Source organism: Carassius auratus, chromosome 1 (assembly GCF_003368295.1).
Source record: "Carassius auratus strain Wakin chromosome 1, ASM336829v1, whole genome shotgun sequence".
Lineage (NCBI taxonomy): Eukaryota > Metazoa > Chordata > Actinopteri > Cypriniformes > Cyprinidae > Carassius > Carassius auratus.
In genome coordinates this window covers 8,381,503-8,393,264 of record NC_039243.1, presented here as the reverse complement: position 1 = coordinate 8,393,264, position 11,762 = coordinate 8,381,503, and the positions used below count along the sequence as shown (strand labels likewise).

Genomic DNA, 11,762 nt, shown 5'->3' with positions numbered 1-11,762 from the left:
TGAGCGCTGATTGGCCGACGCACGGGTGACATCATCCCGTCGGCGCCGCTGCGCGTGCGCGTGGTCATCATTCAGAGCATGTGGACCAGTTTTAACTGATCATGTTAATGTACATAATACATACAAACAAAAGCCTAAATCTTTACCACGAATCTCCTAAAAGTTTGTTTGTTCCTAAACCTACAGTTTATAAATTAGAAAAAATAAAATAAAGTTATTATTGGCATACACAGAGTGCTGGGTAGATTACTTACACATTGTAGTATTTCACCAAAATAAGAGGCATCATACAAAATGCATGTTATTTTTTTAAATAGTCCTGTCTTCTTGACTCGGGGACAAAATAAACATCTAACTATCTTCATATAAGTATCCTTTGAAGGGCAGTGCTAAATGAAAAATATATTTAAACAAAATAATCATCTGGTTCCTTCATGTCTGTATCTGACAATGAAAACTTGACGCTTTAACTGTAATATGTTTTAGGACCTTGAAATTCTTAAAGATATGATATGTTTTAATAGTAACGATCAAGCACTATTTGATTACTCATCAGAAGCCCGCTTTAATATTCAATCTCCTCGTTAGCATCTCACAGGTCAATAATTACCCAAGAAATGACCACAAACACAACAGGATTGGTTCTCTCTGTTTATTGTACTGATGTGGAACAGACATCTTTTAATTTATGCATGTTGTATATTATATTCATATGTATAAAAAACATCCAGTCTCTAATATTTTTTTTTTTCTCCAACTACTTCCACAGAATACAAAACCAAACTCAGATGTGATTATCAATTAGAAGAACGAGAACAAACAGAAACACAAAGAGGTCCTCTCAGACGGACGTCTGTCCACCGTCACATGATCGTTTTGGCACCAGAGTTTCCTCTCATCTCATTAAAGCACATGGAAAACATATGAGCTAATTTATCAGCTCGACTCACGAAGCTGACCGTCCTGTGTTTGGGTCGACTGCTGAAGAAGAAACGTCCCATCCATCTGCTCTCTCTTAATGAATAAAGATTTATTTCGTTTTGCATTACATTAAATTTCTGTATAATACAGAGAGAAGACTCCATGAAGGTTTACAGCTTTGGCACACCAGCTAACCGTTTCTACAAGAGCCAGGCCGTGCATGTGAAGCGCTTCAAAGCATTTCATCTTCAAATATCTTCAATCTCAGGCATTTCATTGCTTTTATTATAGATTTAGCCTCTAGCTGTGGAGTGGTGCGTCGTGTCTATAGAGGGCCTCTCCATGTAAGCTTTTTAACAACAGATTCATCACTAAGAATCACAATTCATGGATATACAGTGTATAGATATACATAAAACAAATCATCAGCTCACACGGTCCAATTCAAATAAAAATAATGTGATGTGAAAAACAAACTTTGTACCTTCAGAACATCACAAAGCCACACGGATGACCTCGATTTATGCTACATTATGTCTTTCTATATTTCCTATTCATTGTTCTGGTCTTCAAAATCAAATAAATTAAATTGTTTTGAGCTGTATTACGTGAGAATTTAGATTTTTAAAAAAATTGACAAACACATGTACAGCTGCTCTAAGTGTGATGGTGCTACATTTAGTTTAATCTGATTTAAACAGAAGAAACTGTAAAAATGAATGTGCATTCAATACCATGTGTGATGCAAAGTTATTTTTGAAATAATCCATAGATATGTATAGGTAGATGCCCTATTAGCGTCAGGAGAAACTGTTGTCTGTGCGTTGCAACTGTAGTTGTACACGTGTGAGAATATCTGTATCTGCAATAGACTTAGGCAGATGATTTTGCTAAATTAACACAATACAAGAAGTCAAAGGTGTAGGCTTACATGATGCTTAAAAGCGTCTGTAGTTTAAAAACCTGTAATAATGAGTGCATACATATTAAAAACCCAAACTGACACACTATTACTTGTGAAAAGTTTATCCAATTTCTTCAGGAATTAAAATTTTGGCGGTTTTGACATTCACAGTCTAAGCAATGGTGTTGGATTTTGAAACCCATTGATTGTTATTGTGCGTGACGCGTCTGGAGCATCTACCTATTCATATATCTATAGCTGCGTCCCAAATGATTCACTATACACTATGTACTCACTCATGTAATGTATGAACTATATACGTTTATTTTGTCATTCATAATCAGAGTCTGCTCGCCCCTCCCCCTTCGCTACGCAATAAAAGATGCGACAACGCAGTGGATGAAGTGTCCAACTTTAGGTGTTTTTTTGTTTTAGTGCACTTTTTCTTTTTTTAATTTTCAATGCACTACTCGCACTATTTATACCACAAAACGCATAAGTGCGTGATTTGGGATGCACCATATGCCTTAATGAGGTCAGACGCCACTTTTTATTTTACGCGGATGAAAACAAGGCTGTGCAGTCGTGGCACACATCATATAAAGGTCGTAATTTTCACAACTCACAACTTTCAAAACTGCTTTATGGAGTTTTCTTCCAGCGAACATTTTATTGGAAGAGATGTTTCATCGGCTGAACAATCAGTATGTTGTTAAACCACGGTTCGATCCATTGGATGTAGTTTACTTCAGTCCATCACAGCCTCGTTTTCCCTCAGTCAGAAATGAAATATGGCGCTGCCCTGACTAAGGTGATTATTTTATTGTGGAAAAAACAGGGTACTATGATAAAAATCATAAGTTCTGTAACTTTAATAAGTTTATACGATGGGGTTGTTATGGTGATTTCAGATGGCACTGTTCTCTGAGCGGTGGGCGTGGCTCCGTCTCATTCAGCCAATCAGACATCAGTGGGCGGGGTGTTTTTGCTGGTCTCATAAGGCAGTGAGGATACTGGGCCTCGTTACATTCGATAACACGGAGCACAAGCCCAGACCAACTCACAGCGCTGATCCCAGATCAGACCCGCACTTAAACACAGCAGTTCGGCCGGTGTTGTGTCAAATCCTGCACCCATGCCAGATTCCTCGAAGTCACTAATTGCCTAATCTTAACCCCTCCACCACACCTACTCCTAAACCTACCAATACTAGGGGGTGCAGAATTCGGGACCACACCGGACTCTGACCCGAGATCAGGCCCCCCAGGCTCAGCTGTGATCGTACCTGTAACTACAACACAGAAACACAGTGGAAGTACTAGAGGAGTCTGGGATCTCTTCTGAGGTATTGTCTAACATCTAGCTCCATAGCACCATTTTCCCACACCTTGATCAAATACATCTGCTTAAATTACAGACTTAAAGAAATATCGCAGGTTTAACTCCAGCATATGTGGTTTCAAGTACAAATAATTTAGATTCATAATTTATTTTCTGTAGGAATTTCGACCGATAGAGCTCGAGATTAACCTGAAAACTTCAACTGATTGTTCATTTCAGGCAGATGGACCATTCTGGTCTTAATTACTTTATTCTAACACCTGTATTTACTTGCAAGCTCAGATAACATTAAAACCGTCTGCATACCAGTGGTCATACTGTCTGTATTTGTTTTATCTGCTCAAACGCAGGTTTCCAATGTCTCAATGTTAATCTAGCATTTTGATTTAGTAACATGAGATGGCACTGCCTGGAAAAGACTGGCGTGCTTATGTGCATTAAAGTACATTAAGTTCAGCCCATATCTGAAACGGGCTTTGATTTGACATATCTATTATAACTAATAAACAGTCCGACCTGTAAGGGATAGTCTCATGAAAACACTTCACCTCAAAAGAAAAAGAAAATATGGCACTATATTTTGCAATTAGTTTTGCAAAAATAAAATAATATCAAAGACAAGAATTAAATGCATTTTTCCCATTAGTGTAATGCAAAATATTTTCTCATTAAGAATGCAAAAAAAACAACAACAAAAAAAAGATATGTACTTTTGCAAATATTTTAAAATATTTTTATTAGGATTCTCATTGATGAAATAAGACCTGGACGAGCTCTGGGCAGGTTTCGTGAGATTCCCCCTTAGAGGACAGCAGTTGACCCGTATTTAGTACAAGACTTTTATTTTGAAATACTCTGAATGATCTACACCGTTTAACATCTCTGTGAAACACTTCCTGTTAAAAACTGGAGCTGAGCCAGATAGAGGGGAAGAAACGAGTGGAAAAGGGAACAAATGACCAAAGTTTTCACAAAGATGAAGACAAAAGACATGAGATGATGTGACATGAGCTGTACACTCAGAGAGAAGGAGAACGTGTGTGTGTGTCTGTGTGTTTACAAGCATCCCTGGGTTGTACAAGTGTGTGTCACATGGTGTTATTCCACTTTGTAAGTGTTGAATTGAATGGAGCGTGCCTTGTATACCTTGCGAACACCTCGGTGCCGACGCTTGTGTGTGTGATTAAAGGTGTAACTTCCCCACAGTGAGGTGCAAACACTCGGAGCGCGCCGGCGGTGAGCGGCTCCTTACAGAGCTGTGAGTCTCCCCGTCAGAGCGGCCTGTAGTTCAGACGGCAGGAACACGCCGAGCTCCGTGATGATGCCACCCGTGATCAGCTGGTGAGGAGTGACGTCAAACGCCGGGTTCCAGACCTCGATGCCTGACACAGACAGAATCAGGCTCATTTCACTCACTGATGGACTGTTAGAATTTATGGGAAACTTTGAATTAGATTTTATTTTATATTTTCTGTTTGCATTTTAATTTTAGTTTTTAATTTTTAGTAATTTTGCTGTAATTTTCGATTTTTCCTTTTCCTTAAAATATATTTATTTTTTCTTGTTGTTATTATACTACTTAAATTTTGAATAAAATGTTGGCTTTGGCAAAAAGCTAAAATAAAATAAGTTAAATAATTCCTTTAATTTATATTTCAGTTCTTTCAAATACCATTTTTAAATATGTAAACATATAGAAATAAATATATAAATGTTTTCATATTTAGTTAACTATCTCTGGTTTCAAGTGTTTACACAGATTTAGGAACACTTATTTATTTTTTACTTTAACGTAATTAATACTAAATAATAATAAATGATAGGTAAAAATTGATAGCCTGAATGCACTGTAAGTCGCTTTGGATAAAAGCTTCTGCTAAATGCATACATTTAATTTAATTTTAATACCTTTATTCAAGCAAGGACATTACTTTTCTCAATGACGACAATAAAGACATTTATAATGTTCCAAAAGTTCTCTATTTCTAATGCGGTTCTTTTGAATGTTCTATTTATCAAAGAATTCTGAATTACATCATGGTTTTCACAAAAATTTGAAGCAGCAACTGTTCTAAGCACTGATGATAATCAGAAATGTTTCTCAAGCATCATATCTGAATGATTTCTGAAGATCATGTGACACTGAAGACTGGAGGAATGATGCTGAAAATACCGCTTTGATCGCAGGAATAAATTACATGTATTAACATAGAAAATAAATATTTCATATTGTAATAATATTTCACAATATACCTGTTTTGATGCAGTCTTGGTAAGTAGACGAAACTTTTCATTTAATAGAGAGGTGTGGATTACTTGTGGATCATTGTGATGTTTTTATCAGCTGTTTGGACTCACATTCTGACGGCACCCATTCACTGCACAGCATACATTTCTCTAAACTGTACTATTTTACTCTACAGACAGAGAGACAACAGTCTAGCTCACAACGGTCTGATTCATGGTGTTTCTCTTCAAATATGACAGACATATAACCGTTTCAGTCAGATAAGTTGATTTGTTGAGATGAAATGATTCCCAGGCTGATCTGGGACCGGTGTTCCCGTCTCAATCTCCCGGTCTCGTCTGTTGTGCGTCAGACAGCAGAGTTCAAGACAGTCTCTCCCTCGAGACGCTGGCAGCTATTAAACACTGCAGCTTTAATTAATCTGATCATTCTGGCTCCTCTCTCTCTCTTCTGTTTTCACACATATGGAGGATCATCCCTCGCTCCCTCCCTCGCTCACTCATATCAGAACCGTTTAATTAAAAGCAGCTCCGCTCTGTTTCTAATCTCACTTAAGCTCAGCGGTCACATACATAACACTAATCATCTTTTTCTGGTTTTCTCACCCCTTCTTTGTACCAAAAAAATACATTTTGCTATGAACATTTAAAAAAAAAATGATAATGGAAAAGCTAATTTAATACACTTAATATTAATTATTACTTTTCATTACTTGTGAACTATTACTATCATTAAAAAATAAGTGTTTTTTGTCTGAATGTTAAAATGTAATTTATTCCTGTTCTCAAAGCTATATTTTCAGCATCATTCCTCCAGTCTTCAGTGTCACATGATTCTTCAGAAATCATTCAGATATGATGATTTCCTGCTTAAGAAACATTTCTAATTATTATCAATGTTGAAAACGGTTGTGCTGCTTCATATTTTTGTGGAAACTGTGATAGTTTTACATTTTCATGATTCTTTGATGAATAATAAGTTTTAAGAGCAGCATTTATTTTGTAATAGAAAACACTAAGACTTTACTCTCACTGTTGTTACATTTTAAAAATCACCCCAAGCCCAAACCTTTGAATGATAGTGGATTTGAAAATAAAAAGTCAAAGTATATTTTATGCAACGATTCACTCAACGCTACGATTCATGATACGGATTTCACGATTCGATTTTCTCACAATTTTTTTCTAAACAAAATTAGATTTTAAATCAAATTAGGTGACCTTTTATTATTGTTTGGACAAAGTGCTACCCATTTCTTTGTGAAACAGAAATATGCCAAATAACAAAACTAAATTGAAATTTTGAAACAAAATTGGTTCTTTTGTTTTGTGAAACTACACTAGATAAGGCATCTGCAGGAAACAGAGAGCAGAAGCTCTGAATGAGACGCAGTTTCACTCTCTGACAGCAGGAGGCGCTAATGAAGCAGCAGCCATACAGCGATTCCTTGGTCACTGCTGTAAACATACCAGTGCAGAGACAAAATAAAAAGAAAATATCATCTAAACTTTTCTAAAGACAGTCACTTCTCCTCAAAGCTGCATTCATATAAACTCCCACCCACAACTGTATCATGATTCGTTTAGCATCTGATTTGAATCGTCACATATTTGAGTCGATTTTCAACCGGCTCACTGTAAATCGTAACATCCCTACAAATGTTAGTCATTTAAGTGCTTCAGCTTAAACTAAATGAAAATGTGAATTTTCTCCTCTGCAACGAACTAAAACAGGTTTTCATATCTTTCCATTTAATTGTAATGTTTTCAGGAGTTTTAGTTTTTGATCGTTATTGTGTGCAGTGTGATGTAATTCTGCCCTGTCTGCACTTACCAGGAGCGGCTACAGGAACTCCATTGATGCTGGTGAGCTCCTCAGGTGGACGCTCCTCAATCACGATGTCTCGTCCGCTCTCCAAACTCAGATCGCAGGATGTGCTGGGTGCCGCCACGTAAAACGGTATCCCGTGATGCTTAGCCGCGATGGCCAGCTGATACGTGCCCACTTTGTTGGCCGTGTCGCCGTTGGCCACAACCCTGTCTGCTCCGACGACGACAGCTGTGTGCACACAGCAACATTAACATCTGACAGACCTGATATAGACATGAACCTCAAGCGAACTGAGTCTTCCCGTCACCTGTGATGCCCTTCTCCCTCATGGCGAGCGCTGCCATGCTGTCTGTGATGAGGGTGGCCGGGAACCCCTCCGCCACGGCCTCGTACGCCGTCAGCCGGGCGCCCTGGTTGTAGGGTCGGGTCTCTGTGCAGTACAGACGCTTCAAGCGGCCCAGTGTGTGCAGCGACCGCACCACTCCTGTACGGATCAGTTACAGTCATTATCAGACATCACTCTTAATCTCTGCATCAGTTAAAATCGCGCGGACTGACCGAGAGCCGTGCCGTATCCCGCGGTGGCCAGGCTGCCCGTGTTACAGTGCGTGAGGATGGTGACGGAGTCTCGCGGGACGCCCGACAGGATGTGCTGCGCGCCGTAGTTGCCGATTTTTTTGTTGTCGTTCACGTCTCGCTCCAACATCTCCTCAATCCAGCCAATCACGCTGCAGCAGAGGCGTGGCCAAGAAACAGACATGTTAGAGGAAGATAAAAAGTTAATCAATGCAGCACTTCATATTTAGCCTGCTGATCATTTGTTTACTTTTTTGCTGGAAATTAAATGTTATTTTACATAATTGCGATTAAAAGTTTTCTCTCTGTGAATATCTGAATAATATTTATAAACAGCAAAACTAAAAACATACAACAACAAGTGTAATTTCCTTTAAGATATTGCACATAGTACAGAGGTGTGTAAATAATTTTAAATATTCCAAAAACTACTTTAAAAATAAACATAAAACAACAACAAAAATGTATAAAATAAAATACTTATTGTTTTTTTAATATCTCTAATTCAAATCCATTTAGCTCCAAAATTTGCTCACTGTAATAAAAAGTAAATAAAAATATTAAAAACTAATTTTTTAATATATATAATTTAGAATTAGCTTTTATTTTTAGGTTTTAGGAAATTAGTGCTTCTTTTTTAATTCCCATTTATCTTATTTTCTCATTTTTATTACTTAATATTTATTTCAGTTCTAGTTTCAGTAATTTTAGTACTTACCCTAAATTTGAAGAAAATTTAGAATTTGCCTTGGCAAATAACTGAAAAAAATAAGTTTTTCCATCTATAATATTGATATCTGATTTGATTTCAGGTTTACTTCAATTAATACACTATTTTAATAGTTCTAGTTAACAATAACAACACTGACACAGACATCTTTCAGAAGTAATATAGATGAAAAGAAAGCAGAATATAGCGATCTTCTCTGGATTATCTAGTTCGCCTGCTATTAAAACAAAACTCTAAATATCTTTCAAAGATGACATTTGTTCAGATATCTTATAATCTCCACGTGCCGGGTGGATTGTCACCTGTCTCTCAGCTGCTCTGTGTTTTTCTCCATGCTCTCGTTCTCGGTGAACTCCATGAGCTCGCGGGCGGCTCGGCCCATGTTGACCGCGGTGGGTCGGGCAGACGTCAGGTGGCACAGAGAGTCCCTGATGAAGCAGACGAGGTCATCGCCCCCAGCGCCCGCCCGCAGCTCCACCGCCAGGCTCAGGCACCCCACGATGGCCAAGGCAGGAGCGCCGCGCACCTGCAGGGTGAAAGGTCAAAACGCCACAGAGTCAGAACCAAAGGAACGCCAGGGTTTCTCATTAAGAGCCTCATTACCAGGAGCTTAAGTTCACACACACAGATGATCCATTTCAATTTAAATTGATTTAACAGTTTCATTCAGCTCGAAAACCAGCTCACTGGAATGAAAAACTAGTTTTTTTGAGGGGGTGAGAAAGCCCCAAAAATGTATTCATCATACTGATTAGAAACGCATGAATTGGTTCACCGCTTTGAGATAAAAAGTTCTGTTTTGAAGACACATTCAAGTGTATTTCACAAAACCCCTTTTACTTTCAAAATCAAGGAAATTCAATGAAAGAAATGCACAAAATACTACTTGCTGTTTTAAAGGAAAACAACATTTCCAATTAAGAGTTTAAAAGAAATTACGGAGTCATCTGTAGCTCACAGTTATCAGAGGTTATTAAAAAACTACAAAGAGAAGTTACGGTAAGCATGATGTCATAACTTCTTTAGAACTTGGAATTCTGCAATGAATAATCACCACATCATTCTGACATCATCCAGTTCAAAGAGCTGATCACATGATGATGTCACACTGTTCACCCAGAAATGAGGATTCTCTCCTTCACTCATCCTCAAGTTGAGGTTCTTTCTTCTGTCGAGCACAGAAGATAGTCTGAAGAATGTTGGTAACCGAACCGTTGACAGACAGTTAACCGTTGACTTCAATAGAGTAGAACCACCATTCTTTCAAGTATCTTCTTTTGTGTTCAACAGAAGAAAGACACTCATACAGGTGAAGTGTGAGGAAACGATGACAGGATGTTGATTCTGGATGAACTGTCCCTTTAATAGTTGACTATTATAACTTGAAAATGTATGGGAATGTTTCTTTGCACAAGCCAGTCTTGAGAATGTTTTTTCTTTAGACAGAGAGTAAAGAGAGACTGTCTGGTGGACGTCTGACCGTGACTCGATTGTTATTCCCGTGCATTAGTAAAGCTCTGATGACAGTGACAGCTGCTGGCACAGGACCAGACCCCCGAATCCCCGATTGATCAATAATTCATGCGAGGTATTTGCTGAAACGACTATTAATGAAGCGCAGACACGCTGCCGGAAAGCCAGCACCCATCACATTAATTATGACCTACGTTAATCAAGACTGACTGGAGAAAGAAAACTGGAAACACCTTTATGACGTCAAGGAAGCGTTCACACGAGACAGAACCTGTTTAAGAAGTTCTGAAGATTCTCACGTGACGTTGCATCATAAAAAATAAAAAAAACAACCGTACTCTTAAAACTGTGTGAAAAATTAACGATACAAAATAATAATTGTAAATATATATAAATAATATATAATATATATATATATATATAAATAACATCCGCCCGCAAAACAATAAACAAAGCTCATTAAACCACAAATACAACTGGTACGTTTATGAACATTTTTATATCCAATAATAATAATAATATATAATAATATATAATAATATATATATATATATATATATATATATATATATATATATATATATATATATATATAAACATTTCATACTTGCTTACCCACATAATTAAGACTCGAGCATGCATTACAAAAAAAAAAAAAAAAAAAACACTATCGCAGACTAAAGCAAGTAGCGCTGAATGATGTGCAGCATCATTCCAGAACATCACAGAGACCAGCTGGGCTTTTATTGATCACACTACACTGTGCTTCCTTCAGTTTATCACTCAATATCTTATGGTAGAAATATATTCTTCCAGCTCACTGGGACTATATATTTAGCGCAGGCTATGCGGATCATACGTGCACGCGCACGAACAAAGCGCGACCCCTTACTCTGCTCCGACACAAAGGGGCCTCTGCCCGGCTTTGAGATGGTCGGACGTGCGTGAACGGAACCGGACAGAGGATCCGTCGGTCGGGCCTGCCGTACCTTCATGCTCTTGATGGCCTCATATCCGTCCCGCACGGAGCGGATCTCCTCGTACACGGTCTCGTGCGGCAGCAGCAGCTGGTTAAGGATCTGCAGAGACCCGGACCGGTACCGGATCGCTTCCAGCGTCATGACCCGTATGAGAAGCTGCGTGAAGGTATTCCGGGAGCGCTGGCGCCGATTTGTGACGGGTTCCGTCGGTCCGTTTCGCGTCCGGTGGCTTCGGGGTGTGTTAAAAGCGGGGTGAATCGTGAATCATGAATCGCGAATCGCGAGGTGTGGGCGTAGTTTAAAAGGCCTGCACGGATCGGAGAAAAACGGCGCACCGATCACGGAACCACGTGTTCGCTCTGGGTTCTGGCAGGAAGCCCCGCCCTCTTAACCACGCACACGCCTGTCAGTCAGCGCGCGCTCCCACATTGTGTGCGGCGCATTTGATATTCAGATGAAGCCTTTCATTATTCTTATAACCGCGGCGAAGGAACAATAAAGCGATTCAGACTATTCTTAGCGACTGAATGGAAGCAGCTAATGAAGAGCAGATGTTCAGACTCGCTATGAGGAGGACGCAAGATCATGTTTGGGGGGAAAAAACATAAAAACGCTCACGCGGGTACTATTGTTCAGAATTTGAGATTTTATTAAATCGTGGCGTGTGTAAACCTTCACACAGAGAAAAAAAAACATTCCCCAAAACATACCCAAACATGCAGTGAATCTCAACTTTTTGGAGTACCAGCTCCCAGTCCA

General features: G+C 38.8%; 1 protein-coding gene across 1 annotated transcript; it reads right to left on the bottom strand.

Annotated features, from left to right (window-relative positions):
- Positions 1 to 638: 638 nt before the first annotated feature.
- Positions 639 to 11,389, bottom strand: mri1 (methylthioribose-1-phosphate isomerase 1). The gene is made up of 6 exons (XM_026214958.1): positions 11,013 to 11,389; positions 8,853 to 9,076; positions 7,803 to 7,972; positions 7,552 to 7,728; positions 7,248 to 7,472; positions 639 to 4,548 (listed from the first exon to the last, which is right to left on the bottom strand). Exons 1-6 carry the CDS (start codon positions 11,142 to 11,144, stop codon positions 4,415 to 4,417), a joined length of 1,062 nt encoding a protein of 353 aa, XP_026070743.1. The 5' UTR covers positions 11,145 to 11,389; the 3' UTR covers positions 639 to 4,414.
- Positions 11,390 to 11,762: the final 373 nt, after the last annotated feature.

What these genes read in the sequence shown, in the direction of transcription:
- mri1 (XM_026214958.1), bottom strand. Translation starts at nt 11,144, where the DNA reads ATGACGCTGGAAGCGATCCGGTACCGGTCCGGGTCTCTGCAGATCCTT. An exon ending in ACAGAGCAGCTGAGAGACAG is followed by an intron (nt 7,973 to 8,852) that starts GTGACAATCCAC and finishes CCTCTGCTGCAG; the next exon opens with CGTGATTGGCTGGATTGAGG. An exon ending in GGGATACGGCACGGCTCTCG is followed by an intron (nt 7,729 to 7,802) that starts GTCAGTCCGCGC and finishes TGATCCGTACAG; the next exon opens with GAGTGGTGCGGTCGCTGCAC.